The sequence below is a fragment of the Vulpes lagopus genome, chromosome 8 (assembly GCF_018345385.1).
Source record: "Vulpes lagopus strain Blue_001 chromosome 8, ASM1834538v1, whole genome shotgun sequence".
NCBI classification, from domain to species: domain Eukaryota; kingdom Metazoa; phylum Chordata; class Mammalia; order Carnivora; family Canidae; genus Vulpes; species Vulpes lagopus.
This window is the reverse complement of record NC_054831.1, coordinates 49,014,499-49,041,653: the sequence shown is the minus strand read 5'-3', so window position 1 is coordinate 49,041,653 and position 27,155 is coordinate 49,014,499. Positions and strand designations below refer to the sequence as shown.

General features: G+C 42.3%; 1 protein-coding gene across 1 annotated transcript in view; it reads right to left on the bottom strand.

Moving 5' to 3' along the window:
- FREM2 (FRAS1 related extracellular matrix 2) overlaps window positions 1-26,591 on the bottom strand; it is a 169,809-nt gene extending 143,218 nt beyond the window's left edge. Inside the window, exons 1-2 of the mRNA XM_041766940.1 lie at window positions 21,224-26,591; window positions 16,036-16,125 (exon numbers count right to left, since the gene is read on the bottom strand). Of these exons, the coding sequence (XP_041622874.1) occupies window positions 16,036-16,125; window positions 21,224-26,393 (5,260 nt within the window). The 5' untranslated portion in view covers window positions 26,394-26,591. The remainder of the gene's footprint in view (window positions 1-16,035; window positions 16,126-21,223) is intronic.
- Window positions 26,592-27,155: the final 564 nt, after the last annotated feature.

Here is a 27,155-nt window from a genome sequence, read left to right as displayed (position 1 = left end):
TTAAAGTATAAAACTGGTCCCCCCCCCAAAAAAAACAAAAAAAATTTTAAAAATTTTTAAAAGACTAAAAAAAATAAAAAATAAAAAATAAAACTGGTTCCCAAATAGGAATCTACTAGGATCCCACTCCAGATGATGAACTGATTCCTTAAGTCAGTTTCAGAAATTCACAAGGTAAGCCACTGTATTTTTTTATTTTTATTGCTTTTAAGGTTTTATTTATTTATTGATGAGAGACACAGAGAGAGAGGCAGAGACACAAGCAGAGGGAGAAGCAGGCTCCCTGTGTGGAGCCCGATGTGGGACTCAATCCTGGGGCTCCAGGATCACGCTCTGAGCCGAAGGCAGATGCTCAACTGCTGAGCCACCCAGGTGTCCCAAGCCACTGTATTTAAAACTGTTTGTGGTTACTGTCAATTTTTTTGTGAACGGTAATAGTAAAGTGTTAAATACTCTTTTTAATCCCTGGTTTGAAATTACATGGATTCAGTTCACTTCAGTTTTTTAATAGAAAAAACTGCTTTAAAAACTCTAAAATGATGATTTTTAATATTTTAGTAAGTGGTAAGACTTTTTAAAACAATCTGCACATGAATATCATGAACTGGCGATTTATTTGATCAACACATTGAAACTGCGAATTTCTTTCTTTCTTTCCTTCCTTCTTTCCATTGTTCTTTCTTTCTGTCTTCCCTTCTTTCTTTTTTTCCTCTTTTGTTTCTTTCTTTCTTTTTCTAAACAGAGAGAATCTTAGGCAGGCTCCATGTGCAGCGCAGAGCCCAAAGCAGGGCTCCATCTCACACCCCTAAGATCACGGCCTGAACCAAAATCAAGAGTTGGATGCATTATGGACTGAGTCACCTAGGCACCCTAGGAATTTTCTTTTAAAAGACAAAGCTTTCTCTGAAATCTCAAAATCAAATGCTATATGGTATCTATCATTCTGAAGACTATAACGGATGGTCTTCACCACATTCACTACATACATTTGTACAGTGAATATTTTAGTCAAGCAGGTGAAAATCGATTTAAAGATGGACATCTTGAAAAAAAATGACTTATTTCTGACATTTTTACTTTATCACATCATTTAGCAACATCATTTATTTAGGAAAATCTCCAATATAAAATGCTTTAATAATCCATTTTATCCCTTACAGTGTTACTTTTCTCCCAAATTAAATGCAATAGATATCAATGTTTTAATTGACTTGGTGCCTTTTTTATGAATGTTGACTTTTACCATATACAGACTTGAGGTGGGCTTAGACATGAGGATGTGCAGGGAAATGGCTGGTGGTTGTCTCAGTTTTGTCAAAGTCATGTTGCAGAAGGGGAAAGAATGAGTCTATTAAGATAGGGTATAGGGCAGCCCGGGTGGCTCAGTGGTTTAGCGCCGCCTTCAGCCCAGGGTGTGATCCTGGAGACCCAGGATGGAGTCCTACGTCAGGCTCCCTCCATGGAGCCTGCGTCTCCCTCTGCCTCTCTCTCTCTCTCTCTCTCTCTCTCATGAATAAATAAATAAAATCTTAAAAAAATAAGATAGGGCATAAATTCATTTCATTCTCAGCAGTGTCTTAACATAAATCAATAAGATTTAGTGTACTTATTAGAATAAGTAAGTCAAAGAAATTTCAGCATCTGCAAATGCTAAAATGCCTAAAAGCTAGATCTCTGAACTAGAAACATATCCATACGCATAGAAAAAGAAACTCCACTTTATAATAAGCAAGATAGAGTGATATCACCATTAAAGTCTACACAAAGAATATTGGAAAAACATATGTTTATATATACCTATGTGTGATTTTTTTTAAAAGATTTTATTTATTTATTCATGATAGACAGAAGGACAAGGAGAGGCAGAGACACAGGCAGAGGAAGAAGCAGGCTCCATGCCGGGAGCCCAACGTGGGACTCGATCCCAGGACCCCAGGATCACGCCCTGGGCCAAAGGCAGGCGCCAAACCGCTGAGCCACCCAGGGATCCCTGTGATTTGATATTTAAAAGTGAACACTAACTTTCATTACTTTATATTTTTTAAACTGGTAAGACTATTCTGTTTTCCTTTAGATTCCTCTCCTCCACTTCTGAAATAATTCTACATAACTTTAAGAGAAAGTAGAAACCAGTTACTTACATTCAGCATTTATTCACACTTCACTCTGAAAATATTTATTGGCATTCTACTCAGTACCATGTGGAGACTAAGCATTGGACAAGGACACACAGATATAAATGAGGCAGCTCCTGCAGTGGAGAAGCTTTATAAACACAGATGTATGTAAGGGGTGCAATACAAAGTGGTATGCTCTGAGCTGGTATACCAATTGCTAAGATGGAGAATGCCATCCGTACTGATTAACAGATAGAAGATTCAAAACTTTTTAGGATCAAGATTCCAGCCCCCAAAGCCTTGAAGAGCTCATATTGTTAATCAACATATTACACTACCTCTCCCTGATCCTAAAATACTAAGTTCCACAAACCCTGCACTCTAGCAAATAATTTTTATAACTTTGTCTATGAATAGAGATATTAAATATATAAGACTCTCTTATATTTTGTAAGTCTTAAAAATAATTTGGATCTCATTGATTAATTCAAAAAAATCTAGTACATTTAATACCATGAACAATATGATTGACGTTAAGAGCAATTTTCTACCAATTGGGAGTTACTAGGCAACAACCAGTTTTAAGGACTAAGTCAGGGCAGCCCTGGTGGCTTAGCAGTTTAGCGCTGCCTTCAGCCCAGGGTGTGATCCTGGAGACCCGGATCGAGTCCCATGTCAGGCTCCCTTCCATGGAGGCTGCTTGTGTCTCGGCCTCTCTCTCTCTCTCTTTCTCTCTCTCTCTCTTCATGAATAAATAAATTTTAAAAATCCTTAAAAAAAAAAAAAGTTCCACTAAGGGCTAAGTCATTGGAAAAGTCTGATCCCATGTCAAATCATGGCCCTGGAAGGGTATCTTAGCTTGTGAAAGCTGCTTTAAATAAAAGATGGTATCAAAATAAAACATACTTAAATTATTAGTGATTTGATAAGTAATCTGTACCATAGCAATATGCTTGTAAGCACTTTTATATATATAATATTTTATATTGTATAGTATATTAACAATCTTATACAGTATATTATTTGTGCTGCCACTTCTATTACCTGGTAAGGAATTTTATGTATACATACTCTCTCTCTCTCTCTCATATATATATATATATGAGAGAGAGAGAGATGATATATATTAATTGGCATGATTTAAATCACTATATAAATCTATATATGGGTCTCTACATAAACATTTTGAATATCATCCCTGAATACAAATATGAGTAGTCATGGAAACACAGAGCAAGGGATGTCTGACCCTAAAGACATGAGTTGAAGTCAAGGAGAAGCTGCTATCTGAAACGGAGTCTCTTGCAGAGGCAAGAAGAAGGACATTCAGGAAGAATGAGAAAGAAAAGTCAGTGCACATGAACTAGCATGGTGCGTGGGGGAAACCTCAGTAGGCTGTATGGCTGGGTAGACTGGACATGGCCAATGTATACATCAAAAAGGGCCTGAATTTTTTCCGGGGTTTAAGAAGACACCATTAGCGAGTTGGAAAATAAAGGTGGCTTCAGATTTGCATGTTAGAAAATCAAAACTGTGGCAGCAGAGGGGAAGATAAAAGTTTTGTTTGTTTGTTTTTTTAAAGATAGTTTAAAAATCACATTTGTACTTTTAGGTAATTATGGAAATGGTACATCTGGATCAGAGGGGACAGCAGCAAGAGACAAATCCATTAGGAAACTTGCATTATGAAAAATTTATTTCTTTGCTTGATAAGTAGTTATTGAGTATCTGTGTGTGCCAGGCATTGAGGATACATCAATGAAAAGCAAAGATAAGAATGCCGGCTCTCACAGATACAGTATTGTATTACAGTGGTGGAAATGGCTAACATTTCTATGGCACTGACTCAGCACTGATCATTATTTTTAAGCAGTTTACATCTATTAAGTCATTTAAGATAAACCTCAACATGGTTCTAACGAGGTCAACAGGAATGGAGTTAATGAAGGTATCTGATTCAATAGGAATTCAGGATGCCGGTAAAATTAACTGGATTTAGTAACCGGATAGTCACACATGGTAAAACAAAAAGACTCCTGAGCTGTAGGTTGCAAGGTTAATTTTTTCTTACCAGTTAATAACAATTTCTGAAATGGTTCTGTGTACCCTACTTTCCTTAATTTTACAAAGATTCAGTGCCCTTTACTTGGGGCTATTTCTACATAAAATAAAAGTAAGAAAAGAATTATGGGAACCCAGAATGGCTCTTTCCTGTCTCTTGGATTTCTGAACTAGTTTTGCCACTTTATTTTCAATTTCTGAAGTGGCTCTCCTGAGCTAAGCTTGAGAACACTGTTTTCTGTGTTCTCAACTCATGCCTCTAACAGCCATATAAGTGGAGTCAAACGTAGCAGGTGGGGGCATTACCAAGACGAAATAGTCAAACCTTTCTGAATCAGCAAAAAAGTTTAAAAAATAAAAAATTAAAATTGGAGAGCAGGTACTTCTGTGGTCTCAGCCTGGAAGAATGTGGTCAGATCTCTCTTGAAACAAAGAGAATTGTGCCTTGGCCTCCTTCACCAAAATACTACTGAGGGTGCTATTTTCTCAGCTTGGTTCAAAATTAATGTGAAGGATTAAAAATAGTTCTAAACTGAAGACCAAACATCGCTGATTATCTTCCCTTCAGCTTTTTCTTTTTATGTCTTGATATAGTTGATACTGACACCCTTTGCAAAAAAAGTAAATCTTAGGTTATATGGTTCCTCGCCATGACTGAATAATTCATTCTGGTAATTTCTACCTAACAATGTAAACATCTGAAGCTACATTGTTTCCTTAACATGGCATTTATTCCTCTCATGAAAAATGACTTAAATACAACTACTTGGCAATTCTTAGGGGCAGAACCAGATTTATAAATGAGTAATTTCCGTAAGTTTACACTGAATATTAAAGAAAACAGAATATTAAAGAAAATTATTTTTGTCTCATTTACACAAATTTTTCTTGGTCTCAGGAAATGTATGTTACGAAATAGATCTACATTTGTGAAGCAAGAACAAAGACACCTGTATTTATTTGTGTGTGTGGCTCATTCACCACTTTTTCATGAAGTTAAGCCTCACTAAATTTTATTTTTTCCTTATTTGCAATCAGGATTAGGTATTACATTTGTCCCTTTGACTTCACTGGATAACTACAGAAAGACACCTGGCTTTAATACTTATTCCATCAGTGTCTCGAGCTGGTTAGGGCTCAGCTCGGTGTGTTAGATTTGCAATCGAAACTTACATTTGAGTCTCACATTTTCTAAACCCAAACGTTTCAGAATGCTATTTTTTTTTAAATTTTGTATCTTTTAAAGATTTTATTTATGTATTCATGAGAGACACAGAGAGGCAGGAACACAGGCAGAAGTAGGAGCAGCCTGCCCGCAGGGAGCCTGATGCAGAACCGGATCCTAGGACCCCGGGATCGCGACCTGAGCCAAAGGCTGACACTCAACCACTGAGCCACCCAGGCGTCCCGGAGTGTTACTGTTTTTTATAAAAGCAGGTTCCTATATTTAATCTTCAAGTTTATAAAATCTACACTCCCAGTTATTAAAAAAGAAATAAAACATATAAACTGAGCTCAAGAGAGATTGTATTTTGTATTTCCGTTCTTTGACCAGAGGGTCTCAATTGTTTGCTTCATGAAAATTTCTGTTAAGCTACTTACTAATGGCAAAATGACTTTGGAAGCATTCTTAGCCTTTAAACTCAGCATTACAGAAGTGTTCACCATTTCTCCATTTGCATCCCTGTCTCCACCAAAAACAAATAGATAAACTTTCTGAACAGCTGCCGTGAGAAAGACTGGAGAGAAGAAGGAGGTGGGAAATAAGCAAGAAATGAAAGAAAAATTGGGAAAAAAAAAAAAAAGCCCTGGAAACCCTTCAAGAGGTAACCTCAAGCATGGTAGCTCCTGCAGTCATTACTCAGAGGCAGGAAGTGTGCTGCAGGAATGATCCCATTTCCATGAATTACCTTACTTAACCTTCAAAAAGAACCTTATTAGTTAGAATACTATATCATCCCACTAGGCAAATGAAACCAAGGCTAAGAAAAAGACTCAGTCACTTAGTTCAGGGTCACATCACCAGTTACTGCAAAGGGCAGAGCCAATAGTCATTCTGGTTCTAACTCCAGAGGCTGTGCTCCTAACTCCTCTGATGGAAGGCAAGATAAGCAGGGTCAATAGGCTGGCCTTCCTGTATACACATTTCAAAGTAAAGCATCTCATAATTAATATGCTCAAAATGACCTCTTAGTTTCCTCTCTGAAAGCTTTTCTACGCCGACCCCCACCCAAGTCTTTTCCATCTGAATGAATAGTGCCTCCACTCTCCTCTGGCCAAGCAGCCCAGAATCATGCTTATATTCTCCTCGCCCCCACGCCCCATAATCTAATCTGTCAATAACTCCTAGAGGTTGAGATCCAAAAGTATATCACATCTATCTTACTGCACCAGCCTCATATTGATCTCCCTGTTTTCCCCTGGTTGCTTCCCCTGAATCCTCTACAGCTGCAGGAGTCATCTTCTCAAAAAAAGTAAACTGGACCCTGCCACTCCTTTGCCTTAGAACAAAATCTAAATCACTGTGCTGGGTTTATGAGGTTCTGCACCATCGGGCTCCAGTCTAACTCTAGCCTCACCGTGCGTGGCACTTTGCTTTGTTAACTGAGCTCCTGGCACGTTGATGCCCTTCCGGTCATTTGAACACACAGAGCTCAGTGCCTTTACACGTGCTTTCCCGTCTGCTAGGAACACTCTCCGTCCCGTCTTCCTGTGGCAGCTTCATCTCATGCTAAATCTACGATCAAATATTACCCTTCAGAAGCCATTCCTGACAGCTGCTATCTCGGATTTAATGATAACCTCCCTAATACTTTAAACACTTCATAAATAAATGTTTTATTTGTCTACTATTTTATCATCTGAGCCCACTGGAACCTCAAGTCAAAACATCACAACTGTTATGTTCATCACTGTTTTCCCAGAATCCAGTAAATGTCTCAAATATAGTGGGTGCTCCAAAAATGCTTGTTGCATCATTTCCATAAATAAATGAACAGCGAACCTCTTTACAGCAAATAAGTTTTGCCACAGAAACTCTGACCCTTCTCTAACATTACATTCTGCCTCTCTTTGGATTGGCCCGGGTTCTAGCAAATATAGAATCATACCAATTACAACTGTGTACTACATCACTAAATACTACCTTCTATTTTGCCCAGCCACCCAGTGCAAACTTAAAGGAAAGGATGGGAATGTTATTGAATTATGTAATATTTACTACACATAAAATATTTGACTTGAGATTATGGTATTTATTTTATTTTTTTAAAGATTTTATTTATTTATTTGAGAAAGAGAGAGACAGCGAGCACAAGCAAGAGGAGGGGCAAAGAGAGAGGAAGAAGCAGGGGAGCCCAATGTGGGGCTCGATCCAAGGACCCCGGGATCACGACCTGAGCCAAAGGCAGCCACTTAATCCATGGAGCCACCTAGACGCCCCGAGATTATGGTATTTTAATCACCTATGAAAGATCTGCTTAGTCTTAAAAGTTGACTATCATTGGTTTTGAGAGTAAATATAGAATTACACTAAGCCTCTAGAAACGTGACTAGTAAGGTTTCATATTCACCAGAAGATTTAGCCATTTAAGAAAATTTTCCTGTAAGCCAGTAAGACAGTATGTCTATATGATATATAATTTTGGAATGAACCCAAAGAATAGTGACTAATTACATTTACTTTATACTTTTCTATTTAAGAGGTGTAACTTTCATGGACACAGTACAGGTACCTTACAGTCATGCTGCTAAAGGCAGGGCTATGCTATAGAAAGACCTGGATGATTTGAGCAACTGTAAACTGTTGAAAAGAGAAAGGCTTACAAATGTTTAGCCATATTAGCCAACAGCCCTTCCCAGGACATGTATTCTAGTAGAATCTTATGCTCTCTCGTAGATTAGAAATACTTGTCGCAGTGCCTGACGTTACTTCACCATCTTATTATAACTCCATAAGGCACTGGTAGCTTTCCTCTGGCTCTCATGTCACTGGCAATTAATTTTATTGCCAAGAATGCTTGCTTTTTTCTCTAAGCTGAGTATGTCTGTATAATCTTTTAATGCCTGTACTCAAATCTCATTTTCCAACTTACTGCACTTATTTCTATTTTTCCTGCCTTTCCTTAAAATTCAGCTAATTAATAAAAAATAAATAAATAATAAATAAATAAAATCCAGCTAGTTGTCAATAATGACTGCCTTAAACCCTGAGTACCTGGTCACTTTTGAGCAAAAATCTGTGCTCCTTCTAACTAGAACGAAGAGCTTCTAGTCTCCTTGTATCTCAGTAGTCTGTCATCAAATATGGAATACAATCTGAATGCCTTGTCCTTAACTGACATGTCATATAAAGAAATGACTCCACAGCTTCTTCTATTATGTCAAGATACTATTTATATCTGTCGATAGCATATGAATTAAGGATCTTGGCAAATGAAAAACTGGGCACCAAAAGACATAAAGACAGAGGCAACAAATGTCTGGCTATGGACCAGATGCATTGCAATGGCCAACACAGATACCGTATCTGACGCCCCAGTCTTAGTGCCAAAGCAGGAGACGCAACTCTCCAGCCGCACCCTAGTCACATGAGAGTTCAAATGAGGAAGCAGCAAACTAATTTTCACAATGGGGAGAAACGTAGGGCTCCTCCTCCTCAGTATATCAAGCCAGATGGATGATCACACCCAATTCTTTCTTCTGCCCATCAAAAAAACATCTTGGATCTGATGCTGAGGGCTTGAGACTTAAACACATGAACAAGAAACTAATAAAAATGCATGTAATGGGGATCCCTGGGTGGCGCAGCGGTTTGGCGCCTGCCTTTGGCCCAGGGCGCGATCCTGGAGACCCGGGATCGAATCCCACGTCGGGCTCCCGGTGCATGGAGCCTGCTTCTCCCTCTGCCTGTGTCTCTGCCTCTCTCTCTCTCTCTGTGTGTCTACCATAAATTAAAAAAAAAAAAAAAAAAAAAAAATTAAAAAAAAATGCACGTAATGACATTTTAATGGGGACCGAGGATACTTTATGCTAATAAGAGCTTTCTACTTCTCTACCTGGCACCATGTCTCTTATCACAAGAGGCACAAAACTGGGGTAACTAAAAATACTTAAGGTAGTAGCGCTGACTTTAAAATTACACAGATTCGGGACGCCTGGGGGGCTCAGTGGGTAAGCATCTGCCTTTGGCTCAGGTTGGATCCCGGGATCCTGGGATCTAGTCCCACATGGGGCTCCCTGCATGGAGCCTGCTTCTCCCTCTGCCTGTGTCTCTGCCTCTTTCTGTGTCTCATAAAAAAATAAAGTCTTTAGAAAAAAAATTTTAAATAAATAAACTATACTGATTTATAGAAAAATACCTATTTTCCTTTGAATTTTAAAGATGTACAATTGTTTATATAATATATGACAACTTTATTTTTTTCCGGAGAACTCTTTAAGAATAACATGAGCTCCCGACTGTTGGTTACTGGGAATCTGAGAATCTCTTCGGTCTTCTGTGTATTCCACTGAAAGTTTCAAAGAAATTTTCACAGCGGTTGGTTTCATGTGTTTAAAAATGTGAAAGCTCTACTAAAAATCTTTCTTGGTGCCACAGGGATTTAAATTAATACTAGGATAAGACAGTGTTCTAAAGGAATGCCAAGGTCCACTGGCAATTGTTTAGAGAAGCTTTTCTTAGAATATGATGTAATTGATCTTTATATAAAAAGGGAGTGCCGTTTGCCCATTTATCTATTTGTTCATTTTAATATCTGTTAAAATATTTACCCTGTTTTCAACCCCAGGGAGGCACTGTGGTACAAAGATAAATGACACCTTTTTTTTTTTTATTTGAAGGAGTTCCTTCTCTATGGGGGGAGGTCTTCTCATCAGCAAATAATCAGAATACAACATTCCTGTAGATAAAGGTAGGGATACAAGCACAAAGAAGGGTGTGGCTACCTTTGTCATCACAATGTTGGGAGCAACTCTGGAGAGGAAATGTCACTAGAGTCAGGTGTGTGGAAGAGGGATAAACTTCATCAGGGTTGAGGGTGGGACACACCAGGAACAGTGGTGTGAGGTCAGCTTTCACATCACAAGGAAGAGCTAGAAAAGTTCCTCAGAAAAAAAGACTCAAAAGAGACAAATCACTTTCATGTTTGAATACTTTACAGGAAAATCACAGGGCATTTAAAGGCTGAAACGAAATCAGAGAAGATGTTCGATTAAGAGCAGGCTAAAAGACTACAAGCTTTTGTCTTCTGCTAAAATGCTGAGCACTAGATCTGGAATTGGACTTCAAAGAGGCAATTATCAAAGGAGGATGTTTTTTCCAGATCTGTAGTATTTTTTTTTTTTAAGATTTTATTTACTTATTCCTGAGAGACACAGAGAAAGAGGCAAGAGGCACAGGGCAGAGGGAGAAGCAGGCTCCTTGCAGGGAGCCCGATGTGGGGCTCGATCTGGGACTCCGGGGTCACGCCCTGAGGCAAAGGCAGACACTCAATGGCTGAGCCACCCAGGTGTCCCTGTAGGATTTATTATATTGAGCTCATCTCAGGAAGATAAAAAGGGTGAAACAAAAAGAAATGGAAGATGGTTCGCTAAATCCACAGGTGATTGCTATGCTGCTCCTTAGCGGAAGCCATGGATAACAAGAGCATTTTCCCCAAATTCAGAGTTTGATTTGTATATAAATTGTTATAAATTTTAACTGTATAGTAGTTCACTGGCCTCAGAGTACCTAGGTTGATGGCCTTTTCATATACTATTTTCATGTTCTTTACTAACATTCCAAAAACTGTATTTCATTACTAAATGATCATTTTAAGAATTACACTATGATAGACTATGTAATTTAAGATTTTAAGGACTGCATAACATTTTCAGGACTGCCATTACTAAAAAGCTGCTTCTATGTTTATTGGGCATATAGAATAATTTCCAGATTGTTGTTTGAGTCCCTGGTGACATGAATATGACTGCAAGTTTTTGCTTCTTAAGAGTCATGTCTTAAGAGGATTATTACATCTTGCATAACTCCAACTACATATTCACAAGTTTTTCCGAAGCTTTTTCTCACTCTATAACTTCACATACATTATGGAAGTGTACCTGTTTCATCCTAACTCACATATTCAGTGTGGTTTTTTTTAAGTTTCTTTATAATTTAATTGATAAAACAAAAAATGGTACTGTAAGGTTGATCTGATTTGTGTTTATCGGTACTTTAGAAAGACTAACTTTTTTTCCACATTTATTTTTTAAAAAGACTTACACTAAGATATCAGAAAAGAATGCTACAAATTTGAGTACATGGTGACCTCTAAAGAATTCTAAAATAAAAATTCACACTATATAAGAGATGAAACTTTTTGCCTATCGATAGATCCTACTCCGATTTCATTCTCACCAGTAAACATTCTTAAAATCTTGGTCAGAAGAACACAGAAAACATTGAGTTAACTCCCCTCTTTGCCTATCCTGAATAAATATGGAAGTTACTGCTTATATAAAGAATCCTGGGATTCAAATTAGCCTTTAGTAGCCTGGTTATGAAATTTGAGGAAAGTCAAGTACCTATTTTTTTGTGTGCTAGAACCATTTTAATATAATTATACATATCTGCCAAATCCAGGAAGAAAAGGTTTATGCATATGTAACTTTTCCAGTGAACGTCTATAAGCATAAATGACAATGATCTCAATTTATAAACTCATCAGGGTCAGATTAACCAATGTCTCTTTACTGCTAGGCTGATCAACAGTAAATTACAGATGAATTAGTGTCCTTTTGTTTCTCTTCTTTCACTCTCCTTGTCCAGAGACATTTCGTTGTAAAGTTTCTGTGCAGCTCACCTCCAGCCAAAGGTAAACTTTTTAGATAAGTACTCAGTTGCTCTGAATTTGCTTATAATTATAAACTATTTAATCACAGAAGAACCCCTGCAGAAGTGGAGTTTAAGGCGGCATATATAATAGGAGATCACAGTTTTGAGGTCTAGCACAGATTAAAAACCACAGATGTACCATTTATGTAAGACATACACGGATTATCTCTTAAACTACATATTGACTCCTTGTGAACCTTATTTTTTATATCAAGTAGTGCATCTAGGAAGGTCAATTATCTATTTCTGTGGCTCAGTTTCCTCATATGCCAAAAAGGAGCAGTAATGTTTTTGTTTGTTTTTACTAAGCTTACATGAATGCTATGAAGGCAAAACTGCATAAACAGAAACCATACATAAGATTAAGATCCAACTGAAAGATTCCTAAAATATAAAAATCTGTGTGTGTGTGCATACACGTTACTATATGGTAAAATCCTGACATTATCTATTCTTCAAATGAAGTACTTTTTCTTGCTGCCATTTGGTAACAGCCCCAAACTAAAAAGTGGTAACTCTGTTCTGAGCACCATCCCATTAGTGATGGGTGGTCCTAATCCATCACTACATGGTAACAAGATTTCTGTGGCTGGGCAGTTTCTTATGCTGACTTAATTAAATCCGAAACAAAAGCTTTTAGTTCTCTGCTTTCCTAAATCTGTTCTTGACTTCTGAAAGTAAAAGTTTTATTTGATTTTCTAGGTTACTCAAGGATTATGCTTGCTCCAGTAATTTCCTTAGTCACTGTCCTAAAAGCACTCTTAAGGACTTGGAGAAGGTGAATTCAATGGTTTGGAAAGAGAATTGGAGTAGACAGTTCTTAATTTTAGGCCATGGTACCCAGATGTGAAAGACCAGAAGCATTTCATGTACTTTGTGTAGATGGTATAAGGATATGCTTACCATCTTTGCATAAAAGAGATGATAATAAATCACAATGGCTGAATTCGGTAGCCAAACCCACTGATCCAAAGAGTCTGTCATCACCTATGTGGGAAGAGTGAGTCACCCTTGATAGAGGTCTGTTACTTTGTGGACAGACAGACACATTAGGAGAAGTTAGGCGACTTTTCTGAGACCTGGATCCCTCCAACTAAAAAACATGAATAATGCTTATTCATAGGATTCAAGTACCTCCAATAATTCCTAAGACATGTAGATCTTTGAGAAGTGTCAAAACATACATGTGTCTTCATAAACATATATTCTATTACATAAAATTTACATTATTAATCATGAAGATTTTGAAAATAAAGGTTCATATTACATTCTATAAAAATTGATTTCTTTCTAGAGTGTGTTTTTAAAAAAATTATTCACTGTATTACCAAGACATATCTAATTGGATCAAAAACTCAAAATTCCGGGCAACCCGGGTGGCTCAGCGGTTTAGTGCTGCCTTCAGCCCAGGGCGTGATCCTGGAGACCTGGGATTGAGTCCCATGTCGGGCTCCCTGCATGGAGCCTGCTTCTCCGTCTACCTGTGTCTCTGTCTCCCTCTCTCTGTCGCTCATGAATAAATAAATAAAATATTTTTTAAAAACCTCAAAATTCTTAGTTTAATATTATTTTTATAGAAAGGAAGGATATCTTTATTTTTTCTGTTACCACAAATATTGCCAGTATTTTTTTTTTTTTTATTTCTGTTTGGCAAAATTCCTCATACTCCCTAGAGAAGTGATTTGGTTAAAGATACTTTTTAAATAGTATTGCATTTCTCATTCAAATGTTAGAGTATTTTACAAGACAGTGCAAAAATCCTAAGAAAAAATAAGTATCAGATTAAAACAATTTTGAAATACATACATGAATTTTTATTTTTTCATCTTGCAGGTTTGTGTTTCTGTGTTTATTCTGCCAGAGGTAAATTTTCTTATATCAGGTGAATTAAGATAGATTCTGTTCCATCGATAGTTGTCAGAATCTGCCTGAGCCCCGTAAGTGATGCCATATCAGCAGCGAGAAGAAAGCTCTAGAACAATATCGCTGGAATGTTTCCCTCTCCAGCTCTAAAAAAGGTCCTGAAATGATTTATTTCCTATTTCTATAAACACAACTCTTAGACACTCAGCTATATTTTCAGCAAATTCAAAAACAAACCCAGTTTCTTCAACTAGACATTCCTCATGTAGTATTTTGAAATACGATGCAGTATAATGTTTTCTAAAGTTTAAATACAGGGCAGCCCCAGTGGCACAGCGGTTTAGCACCGCCTGCAGCCCGGGGCGTGATCCTGGAGACCCCGGATCGAGTCCCGCATCGAGCTCCGTGTGTGGAGCCTGCTTCTCCCTCTGCCTGTGTCTCTGCCTCTCTCTCTCTCGCGCGAGTAAATAAAATCTTTTAAAAAAATAAAAAAAGTTTAAATACAGATCAAAGTTTTAAAGAAAATGCTACCATTCCATCCAGCTAAGGAAAGAAATGTGCAGAATAGCAGAGTAGCGCTGTGTCAAATGGAGAATGTAAAAAGTGAAAGGAAAAAGCAAAATATTAAATATGATATCTTAGAATTAGAACCATTTGATTTCAAACATTTTTTGGTAATCTTAAAGAAAATCATGCTTTTGCTATTGAGGTATATTCAGTCCCCCTAAGTGACAAACCTGGTACCTCAAACCAGTAATTTAGTCTATACATCCTGATCTACTATGAAGATTTGAATTATTTCAGAGTTCTACTCTAAAGTTCTGTTTAGTAACAGCAGACTTTCCCATTTGAGCATCAATATTCAATAAACACACTATTTTTTTTATATATTGGCTTCTTAGAATTGGTTTCATCTTAAGATTCATTATACCAATATGCAGAATATTAAACTATGATTTGGCTACCATAAAAATAAAGGCATCAAATTTATTAAACATCCAGCCTCTAGGGAAAATCAAATAGTTGAATCCAAATTAACATACTTCTTTTACGTCCCCAGCACACACCCCAACAGATGTCATTTTTCAGAGCTGTGGTCACGTATGTCCAGTGATATTTTAAACACATGCTTTTTAATGCTTCAAAAAATATGGAAGGTAAGCATGTCATCTTTTTGAGAGATGACATAATAGCGTGCTTTTTCTTAAAAAAAAAGCATCATAAGAAAAGAGAGAACTGGGTCGGAATCATTTCTTTTCTCCCTCTTTCCTCTCTTACCCATATATTCCCCCACTTCCTGTGTCCTGTTCACACAACACATGTGCTCCCTGAGGTTCTTTCACTTCTCCTGAGAGCCTGAGAGAATAGAGGCATCTTTGTGATGAATCTAGAAGTGGCCAGTCTTTCTCCTGCCCTACAGGATTAGGAAGAGAGCTGAAACGAGAGTGACCAACAGCCAGGGCTCACTGGGTGAGCAATGACAATAAAATTGCTCAGGAGATTCAGATCACAAGCCACGGCCTATCCTCTGCAGTACTCATCAGATTTCACTGAGGAAAATTTTAGCTAGACTCAGTCACAAAATCCCCCAAGCTAAGAAAATCATTAGCCATACTGAGATTGGTAAGATAAAACACACTTAGCACTGATTTCCTGGTGAATACAATTATCCACCAGCATTAGTCCAAACAGCACCCATGTACAAATGAGCAAAAGGCACCCATATTGGGCAGACACACCTTGGTAGGCACATAGCCTAAGTGTGGAGCGGGCTGGATTCCAATATCCTCTTGTCACCTCAAAAGGACACCATCATGCAGAACATATTCTGAACAACTGGACATGGGGATCCTATTTACATAGATCTTTCTTTTTGGTGCTTTACAAATCCTAAGATGAAAATAATATAACTGGAACATTTATCTATCCTCATGGCCAAGTAGTACTGTGTCAGATGGAGAATGTAAGATTATCTATTGGCAAATGACAAATTCATTCAGGATAAATTCAGGTGAGCATAAAAGGATACTTGATACAGATTCTTTGTAGTGAAGTCATCAAAGAACAACCAATAAAAGCCACTCTCCCTGTTATACTAACATAAGAGTGAATACTTACCACCATCTTCAACTGTAAAATGGAACACATCACTTGTGGCATTGGCCCCCTCTTTTAAAACGTAGCATATTTTCATGTCATCAATGTCAGCTAGAAAATAACCCAAGAACAAAATGATTCATTACTAGGGCGAGATTGGTGACCCATTACTTATGGTAGATCTGACTGGCTCTTCCTCTTCCGTAACTGTGGTTAGCTTCCCCAATTCTAAGTGAAGCAGTGCTATCTTATTTCTCCTATCTCTAAGCCCCATGATTTCAGCTGTCCCATGGAAATCTGATCCCTTATCCAGACAGAGTGCAAGAGTTAGGTTATAATAATAGCAAGGTGTTGCCCCTCCCAATGGTATCTGCATGTTCATACACCAAAGAAGTGACTGTCTTAAATACGGAATGTCAGATTCCATGACAGGTGGAAAGGGAGATATTTTGAGGCATAGCAGATTTCTTGGCACTACTGAAATCAGACTCTTTCCCTCCCTGTAGCACTGGCCCTCTGAGGAAAGAACTTCCCTGCCCTCCTCTGGCTAACGTTTCTTACCTCTTGCAATATACAGTGGGCTGTTTTTAAGCTTTCCAGAGTTTGAAAGAAAAAAAAAATCAAGGACATTTTAAATCCCAAAGATTGAAATAACTGTCATGACTCCAGAAAGTAATTAGAACAGAAAACATTTAATAAAAAACTGAAAACTTTATTCATAGTGAACAGTTATTCTGCCTCAGGAATGCGCTTTCTGTTGCTTCCTGTCTTAGCTCTCGAACTTGCCGGCACAGCTTGTTTTCCATATTGACTAAGATATAATTTAAAAATGTATTTACCCATTTTACCAGTTCCTCTCCTTAATGAGGCCACATAGACAACATAATAAACCAAGTATCAGCCTGTTCGGTGATGCTCATGACACGGCATTATTTGATATGGGCCAGGCAGTAAGTAGTTATTTCTAAGGCTACCTACAATCAAGATCACAGCTACAAGTAGCTTCCACAATAACATGTAATGTTTATTTGGTTAGGGTGTGCTCTATAGTTTTCTATTTTCTAAGAGTTAGTTCATGGTGTGAATAAGAAAATATTGTTATATATAAGAAAACAACTTTATGAAAGCATAAGTTCAAGTGATGCAAGCTACTGGGATCAACAAATGACCCTATGAATTTCTAGGACTCCACTTGACAGATGTGAAATGTACACTGTCCCTTGGCTCATAGAGTTCTGAGAGGTGACTTGCTTACAATCAGACATCTGAGGAGGGAAAATCTGACTTAATAATTAATGGTACCTTTTTGTAAAAGGGGTACTCAGAGATGAAGCCAATTCAAGATGTTTCATTTTCCCTTAGCGTTTTATTTTTAACTCTGCTCTAATTTCCCCAATTTCTGCCTAGTGTCATTTGTATCTTTCTGCGTGTCTATCTTTCTCAGAAGACTGAAAACTTCTGGGATTGTTTGTTTTCGTCTCAACTTCCCACAGTCCTTTGCTTAGAGTCTAATATTCAGTAATGGCTCAAACGAAAGAGCTCAGAGGTCTGGTGGACCGCACTTGGGCCTCTACCTACACGTGTGTGATGCTTCTACAGAGGTAGCGTCAAGCCTCTGCAGGCTCTTTATCTGTCTACTCTTACAACTCTGACCCCTTACAACCTTTAATTCCTCAAGAAGGAATGAAGGCAACTGTCTTCTGAGGACCCATCTTTAGCCTAAGGACAAAGCCCTCTGGTCACATAGCGGAAGACCTTTTTCCAAACTTCCCTATTCCTTCTTTAACTGTGTAAAAAAATCTAAAGGTTCTACTATGAGAAAAGGAAAAATTTATTAGCACGCCCAAGCTGTGTACTGATGTTTTCTTGCATAAAACTCTAGTATAAGAGACAGTTTCACTGAAATAAATCGCCACTTCAAAACTGATTTCTTAAAAACTTTTTTCTAAAGTGAACATGAATGCAATTGTGACACGCAGGTGTCAAGTTTTCCCTCCAAGTTGGGGCATGCAATATTGATTAGCTGGAACAAACCAAAACTCTTTTTTTCTGTATAACTCAATTAATAACTCATGGTTCAAAAAGGGGACTTCTAAAAAAATCTCAAGTAAGTAAAGCCTTTGACCATAGTTCTGGTATTCTATAGGAACCTCTACAACTATCAAAAACATCATAATTTATATATAAACACTCACTTCTGAAGGCACAGTAGTATTAGGAAGATCAAAACCTAGGAGCCAAAAAAAAAAAAAAATGCTATTTCCTTTCAGTAAACATCTAAGAATTACCTGGATTTTCTTCTAATCACTGATCATGCATTGGATTTATTTCAGTTCATGTGTACAAGCATTCCATGATTTTGTGTTTTCGTTTTAATTCTAAGTTCACTGACATGCCTGGTAACCACATCCTGGTTCAGACTCTTTGGAGAAATTACTGCAAGTGATCTATATCTCCCACAAGATATCGTTGTGTACTTACTATAGAGAAAAAAGTCCAGGTCCTTGAGACAAGTGATTTAAGCCCAGGATGGAGACAACAGGGGCATCTTGGTGAAGAGGCAACATTGAAATAATTTATTTCTTTAATTTGTCTAATTCTACCTTGTTAAGTCTTCCTAATAAGAAATTTGAATGCTGTTTAGAAATGAATGGAGTTTCTTCTACTAGGGACCACTTAGTGAATCGGTTTGGGAATAACCTTTTTTTTTTTTTTTTTTGTGGAGGAAAAAACTAAACCTTATTTATTTTTTAAAACTGAATCACTAGGAAAATAGATCACAGCCTTGAGACACCAAACGCAGGCTATATTATCATTTCAAGTAGTAAGTTGGTAAAAAGACAGTAAGGTCTTTATCAAAATGAAAAGGTCCTAACCTTCTTTGACCGCATATGCTAACTTGACTTAACCCGGAGCACTGAAAATCCATCAAAATGTAGCTCAGCTTAAGGTTACGGAAAAACAAAAACAATTCCAACACAGCACTGTCCTCACTAGAGACGCTACTTTCGTTTCTCTGCAAAGAGAGAAGCCACAGTAGTTCTATGATGGAACCTCTCCGTTTTTACTCACCCACCTGTTCTCCAGAAGTAACCAGCCTAAACCAAACTGCAGTCTCAACTTGTTCGAATGAGTGTTCTGTGGTGAACTACCAACAGTTTTCCTAGACAGTATTTGGGTTCTTATTGGAATGTGATCATTTCTCTTAAGAATGTATCTTCACTTTTTATAATAAACTGGCTAATCTAGATTTCCAAATGACCATAAAGGATAATCATGGTCAGTGTCAGTGAGAGAGAGAGAGCACAACAGTCTGCAATGAAATAGCATAACTTGGGGTTCAATATTTATGAAATAATATTCTAATATTTTAAGCTGTTGGACTTGGTCCATAGAATTTGAATTAAATTGTCTGCCTGTCTTCATCTAAAAATTCCTTAAAAAAAATCTTAAACATCAGATTATTATTTCAGATCAGAGGAGCAATTTGAAGTAATATTTTCTATCCTGTAATATATACTTTTTATCCTCTTCACTTTCCATGAAAAGAAAGCAGTCTAAGATTGCATGGCATCTCTGTCCTCAGAAAGCCTTCACACAGAAGTTTCCTGCTGGTCTGGCATAACACTTGGCACTCAGGTTTTCCTGTCCCTGCAGGCCCTAGAATATAGTCAGGCTTTCAGCCAAGAATCAGGAGGTTGGGAGTGCAGGGCTACTTGCCAGCATCTAAAACAGAGAAGCAGTTCACTTTAACACTATACTTTGCAACATCCGTTTATTAAAGCATTTGTTAGAGCAAACACTGTTGCAGGAAAAGAATACCCCCACTGGGATGCCCTGAGGGTAAACTTTATCTCTACTCACAGAGCCCACATAGGGCCAGATGGAGTTTCCATCCTTATGTGGTGAGGTTTTCGTGAAAGCCACCCAAAGCCCTCTGTTGTGAAGGTCGCACGTCGGCGAGAACAGCCCTAACTCCCAAGCCAGCATACTGAATGGGCTTCTCCCTTCAGTCACTGAGTAAACTCTGCAGAGGTCACCTGCCCTTCCTGTCTCAGACTGTGTCCACACACAAAGAAAACTTAGATTAGCAAAACGCTCTAGCCTTAAGAATGCAGACACTTGAAGCAACGGGTGTCTGCCACTGTGTTTGAAAGAGGACACAGAGGACATGCGAAACGAGGAAATAATTTCCTCTTTCTCTTCTGCTGTTCATCTTAGTAACGTATCTTCAGGTTCTTGACAAAGTGAATGTGTATTCTGGTGATGGGCATATTGTCGTATACATCAGTATGCGTGCTCTGTGTGTGTGTATATCATGACGTGCTGTGTGTATGTCATGACGTGTGCTGTGTGTGTATGTCATGATGTGCTGTGTGTGTGTATGTCATGACGTGCTGTGTGTGTGTCATGACGTGTGCTGTGTGTATGTCATGACGTGCTGTGTGTGTGTATGTCATGACGTGCTGTATGTCATGACGTGTGCTGTGTGTATGTCATGACGTGCTGTGTGTGTGTATGTCATGACGGCATACCTTGTACACGTAATTGTTATAACTCTAGACATGTGCTTACCTCTCAGGTCTCTGGTGTTTGCCTAAGTCATAAGATATTACAGAGGAGTTATAAATCTACAAAGTCTCCATAAATACATTTTTTCCCAGGTACCAAGTTTCTAAGAACTGTAGCAGGATTAGAACAGCGCTTCCACAGTTAATCAAAGTGACGTAAATCTGAAGGCTCGGTGTGAATGGTAGGAGAAAACGAATTAAGTTCGTTAAACGAATTACAGTTAAACGAATACACAGAATTTAGAAAGCACATCTTTCTCTAAGGTGCCAAAATGCTCCCGAGTCCCCCGCAGCGTCTCCAATAGGCCACTCAGAGGACAGGGGTGGCAAACAGGTCAGAACTGAAGAGCCTGCCTCAGGGTCAACTCACCCAAGTCCGGCTCCTGCCTTGGCAGCGTGCCTGATATTCCTTCTAAGGCAGATTGCCACATGGGACATAGGACAGGAAGGGAGCTCTTCTCCCAGAAAAGTGAGTCCCTTTATTCCTCACCCCACCCCCTTATGATCTATTTCCCTTTCCTTTCCTTCCCTTGGACTCAAATTTGATCCCCTACTTGGAGTTTTTGGGGATAGCCGTACCCTCAGAAAAGAAGACTCATGTTTTCTGTTGGGCATAAAGAAAGAAAAGTGTGCCATACCTTGTGTAAACTGAGTGACACTGTGGTTGCCTCTGTCCAAATTGAGGAGATACCCATGTTGAGGAGCTCCTGTCACAATAAACCTGAGAGAAAAACGTAAGCTGTCTCTGTCCTCTGCTTTCAATATTTTGCTTGTGATCATGAACCCCAAGTGACCGGTAGCCAGAGGGCGAAGCGTGGAAGCCCCTTTGTTCACTGCAATCTGGGGGATGCTGTCGTCAACAGCTAAGACCTGGATTTTCATCACTTGGGGTCTCCTCGTTTCAAATAGCGTATCAGGGAAGACATAGAACTCTGTATGAGAACTGTCAGTCACCGTGAAGGAGAAGCTGTCTTCGCTTGACTCCGTGCCATCATGTCTGTAGCTGATTAAGTTTTCATTCAAGTCTTGCTTGGTAAAAACCATGGCAGGTCTGGTATTGTTGAATAAGAGTTGACCATGAACAGGCACCTGGGTGACAATGAACTTCAGGAGTTTGTCAGGAGTATCTGGGTCTTCGGCAGTGAGTTCAAAGGGAGTGATCAGCTTGTTTTCACCCTCGCTGACAACCAGGTCATGGATGGTGACTACTGGCTTTTTGTTATCCACATCACTAATGGAGATACGGAATGTCCGGAAGACAGGGTTACGTCCATCCGTGACTTGAAACTCAAAACTGTCCATCTTGACCTCATCATCAGCTGTGTGGATGTAGTAGATTTTGTTGCCAGCCAGTTGGAGCTGAGTGAAAGACATGATGGAAGCTCCACGTTGATCTGTGCACTCTAAGTGACCTCTCGTGGGAGCCCTGGTGATGGTGAAAACTAAGTTTTCATCAGGACTGTTCAGGTCACTTGTGCTTAGGAGGTCTGTTGTGAGGGTGACTTTGCCTCCTTCTTTCAAGGATACCCCCTTGCTTATCACATCTGGGAAGACAGTGTCAATACTCCCGACGGAAATGTAAAAGTAGCGATCTATCAGGGCGTTTATTCCGTCAGTCACATCAAATTTAATTAGGTCTCGAATGCCCTCTAGTCCAACATGGACATACCGAATTAAGTTTCTGTCCACTTCATCCTGGGTAAAATTCATGCTGAGTGTGATATTTTCAAAGGCACCTGTAGGTTTTTGCCTCTGCAATAAGCCATGTCCTGGCCCATAACGAATAATATAAACCAAAGATTTGTCTTCCGAATCTAAATCAGTTGCCATTAACATTTTGTTGTTGATAATTTTGGTTTCCCCAATTTCTATTTCTAGTCCATTATTGATGGTCATTCTGGGGGTCTCATCATCAACTGGGATAACAATAATTGGGACCGTCCTTTCCACTGAATGCCTACCGTCTGTTAGTCTAATCACAAAACGGTCTTCCTGGGTCTCAGAGTCATCATGCTCATAAATAATGCTAGAACTCTCTATGATCTGGTCCAAGGTAAAGCTTTCAACCAAAACTGTGCCATTTATCAGCTGGTTCACAATGTGACCCCGAGTAGGAAATTGGGTAACAGTAAAAGTTAAGTCATCGGGGGGAATGTCCGCATCAGCAGCATTGAGGATGGGCGTGTCGATCACCAGACTCATGCCTTCCATCACCATAAATTCTCTCATAAATATTTCTGGCTGTTCATCGTTGGTGGGAATGATGACAATGGGGAATAAATGTCTCTCTGAAAAGTTAATGCCATCGGAGCAACGAAATATAAATCGATCTTCCACAGGTTCTACCCCTTTATGGACGCTCTGGACATAGTTAATATGACCCTGCCTGAGGTCTTTCATGGTAAAGGCACTTATGGCAACTCCTGCTCTTGATTTCTCAGAGCCTGGGGCTGGAGAAATGTTTTCAACATAACCGGAGGTAGGCTGAATAACTATAGTGCATAAGATGTCATCATTTAGTGAATCGATATCTTCAGCACTTATATGTGCTGATGTTACAACACTCTTATCACCTTCCACAACTATAAACTGTTCACCTATAGAAATTTCTGGAGCCTGGCTATCGACAGGGAGGACGGTCACCCACACGGTGACTCCTTGGATAGTATTGCCACCTATTACCCATTCTTGAGACATATCCGACAGGCTCAGGTTAAAAGAGTCCCCTTTGGGCAACAGGCCTATCTCACCACTAGTGTGGGCATAGACGACAGAGCCCTCTAAAATGTCTCTTTGGGTAAACTGCTCTGCTGGAACTCCGTTGACCAGGATTTCACCATATAAGGGTGGATCTTCCAAGAGGAAAGTCAACATCAAATCATCAGTGTCCTCATCAGTCCCCTTGATAACACTGGCAGTGATTTCGGTAGCTCCATTTTCTAAAACATCTAGATATGACCCCAGAGTGCCAGCAGAAAGGCTCAGCATGGGCACCTCATCATCCACTGGCTGGATGTTCACTCTGAGAGTGATTGGCACCACGTGGTGCGTGTCGCTGACCTCCAAGGAGCAGCTGTCGGTGAGGGACTCATCTCCATTATGCGCATAGGAAATCTGACCCCGTTTTATATCTTCCAAGTGGAAGACCTCCCCTACGTGCAAAATCTGTCCAGACACTCTCATGTGGCCGTGTTTGGGTGCCTGAGTGAGAGTGAAAGAGATGTGTGCCACGTCTGTGTCTACGTCATTCACACGCAACTCGGTCTCGCTCAGGACATGGTGGCCCTTCTCCTGAACAGTGAAACCAGTGTTGAGGATCTCAGGTGGTTGGTTGTCCACTGGTTGCAGGTAAAGGGTGAAGGTGCCTGGGGCCACATTTCCAGCTTGGTCTTCCACCTGGAACTGGAACTGGGCCACTCGGGCAGCCACTCCTAGTTCTTGATCTGGAGGTTTGTAAGCAATTTTATGGTGGTTGATCTGGGCTTGGGTGAAATGGGCTACCACGACCGAGGGCTGGTCTGTTAGGACCAAGGAGCCCAGGGGGGCTGGCGAGTGGTTTTCATCTGTGTCCATGGGGGGCTGGGTCACTGTGTAATGGAGTTCCCGGTCATCTGTGTCCAGGTCGGTGTAGCGCAGCCACTTCTTCCTCAGCGGGGTGAGCTGGGACTCCTGCACCACCATCCGCAGGGGACAGCCACTGCCCAGCTCTGGAGGGAGGCGATCCACCGGATGAATGCGCACCACAAACCTGTGTGGTCCTGACTGATTAGGGGGGTCATGGTTATCTTGGACGCGAAACGTGAACTGGTCAATCACTGGCCCAGGACTATGGGGCCCAGAGTGCCTGTAGAACAGCCTCCCCTCTCTTATGTCCTGCTGCCGCCATTCTGTCACTGCTTTCTCATAGAACTCTCCCTGTTTCCTCCAAGGGCTCCCAGTAAACTCCTCCTCCTCCTCCTCGTGCGGAGGATGAGTTTGGCGGAGAAGCAGATGCCCTATAGCTGAGAAGGGCGATTCCAGCACAAAAAGTAGCGTAGAGTCATCTGAGTCAATGTCAGCTGCACTTAGAGCGAGGGGCAGGATGGGCACCGTTTCACCTTCCGCCAGTGTCAGCCCCGTGTTAGCATTGAGGACTGGTGGCTGGTCATCCACAGGCACTAAGGTGATGGGAAACAGGAACTGCACCTGGTGCCTGCGTCCTCCGTCCACCATTCGAAGTACAAGGTTGTCACTCAGTGAGCCATCTTTGTCATCATGATGGTAGACCACCCGGCCGGCTGCTAGCTCGGCCACCGAAAAGGTCTTAGGGGCCGAGCTGCCGTGGGTGGCACCCAGGAGGACAAGGTGACCATGCCGGAGCCCAGCCACCACCTCCAGCTGCACTGCCTCCAGGTCATCCTCATCGCTGATGACCAGGTTTTGTGGTCCACTGCCCGCAGGGCCTGTAAGTGGCCGGGACTGGCCCTCATAGAGAAGGAGGCCTGTGTTCCGGGTGACCACTGGAGCCAGCGTGTTCATGGGCTTCACCACAACCATAAAAGCAAAAGGGTCTGAGGCTGCTCCCTCCGGATCCACTACCTCCAACTCCAGTTCAAAGAGACGCTCTCGGTCGGAGTCCTCGGCCGGCGGCTGGTAGGCAATCTTCAAGAGCCGCAGATCCCTCTGCGTGAAGGAGGAGAGGGGCAGGCTGCGGTCATCGGTACTTACCAGGTAGCCCTGGCCCAGCTGCAAGGGAGCGGTGAGGTTGAAGACCAACAGGTCAGCGGGCGACTCTGCATCCTCCGCCGCCAGCATGTCGGGGGTCAGGGCGGTCAGGACAAACTGATCCACCTCCACCATCATCATGGCCACAAAACTGGGCTTGGGCGCGGTGTTCTCCGCCCCTCCGCGGATTCTCACCAGCACCTGGAAGTGCTCCCGTTTCAAAGCAGGCCTGCCCACTGGCGAGCCTCGAGCGCGCAGCTCCACCACCATGGGCACCCAGTCCCTGTTGGGTGACGGGCCGGGGGCCGTGTGGCGGTAGCGCACGCCCAGCTCCAGGAAGGCCGCGCAGTCCATCAGGAGAGGCTCCCGGGCGCCCCCGTCGCCGGCGCCGCCTGGAGCCCGCGGGTAGCCAAGCAGTTCCCCGTAGCGGGGCAGCGCGCTCAGGCCCGACAGGATGCCCACGCGGCACTCCTCGCTCTCGGGCTGGTAGGCGAACTCCAGGCTCCGCGCGTCCAGGGCGTTGCTGGTCCCCAGCAGCTCCTCCACGACCAGGGGCAGGTTCCGGGTCACGACCTCCAGCTGGGTGAAGACCACCTCCACCTCCAGCGCCAGGGGGAGCACCGCCGCCCCTCCCGGCGCGTCGTAGCGCAGCTGCAGCCGCACGCGGTCCCGCGACGGGCTGCGAGCGCCCAGGTGCGAGTAGCGCACCTCCCCGGGGCCGAAGTCGCACGGGAAGCGCCTGGGGCTCAGGCGGCCCGGCCTCTGGGCCAGCGCGTCACTGTCCAGCACGGTCACCGCGCAGCGGTCCCCCGGCTGCACCTGCAGCACCAGGTCGCGCCGCGGATCCAGCCACACCTCGCGGCCGAAGGGCACCCGGAGCCCGCGGTTCGCCAGCACCACGGCCTCCTCGGCGAGGACCCCCGCAGCCCCCGCGGGGTCCGGAGACAGCAACTCCCGGCCCGGGCCAGCGGGCTGTGCCCGGGCGCGGCTTACCGGGGACAGGAGAAGCGGCAGCAGCAACAGCAGGGGAGGCGGCAGCCGGGGCACCGGCTGAGCCCCGGGGGCGGCGCGGGACGCGATCCCGGGGGCCCCGGCCGCGCGCATGGTCGGGGTGTGGGGGGCGCAGTCAGTCCCCGCAGCGGGCGAGAGACCCCGCGGGAGAGCGCCGGCAGCTCCGCACTCCGCAGCCGCCACCGCGCCGGGGTGGGAGTTGCCCTGCGCGGGCCGGGCTGGCGCTGCAGCGAGGGGGACCCCCCCGGCCCGCCCCGGCCGCCCCGCCCCGGCCGCTCACTGGCTGCGAGGGCCCAGTCCCTCCGCCCCGGCTTCCCCGGTCCCGGGACCCCGGCCCCCCCCCGAGTACCCCCACCCCCCGTCCTCCCCGGAGGCCAATCGTCGGTCCCGGGGGGAGGCCCGGAGTCGAGGGTTGGGTAGTGATGTCCGTCAATCAGCTCCCAGGGCTGAGGCGGGGAACCCGCGGGGGGGAGACGCGAGGCGCTGCGAGCAGTGCAGGAGGCGGAGGGACCGGCGGCCTCCGGCTGCCCCTGGGCTCGCGCCCCTCTGCGGCGCCGCGGTTGAGGCTCCCGCGGAGGAGTCGGGACACGCCGCTGGCTTGAGTCCGTCCTTCAGCTGCCTGGGCCCCAGGACCACCCATGTTAGCTCCCACCCCCTCCATTTCGAAACAGCCTCGCGCGGGTGGGTGTGGGTGTGGGTGTGGGTGTGGGTGTGCGTGTGCGTGTGTCATTACTGCTCCCTGAAATTTGCAAGCCCGAGAGGAAAGTGATTCGCAGCGTCGCTTGTATTTGAATCGAAACCCAAAGCAATTTGGGAAGAAACTCGGGGCACATTTGCAAAAGCGCAGCTGGCATG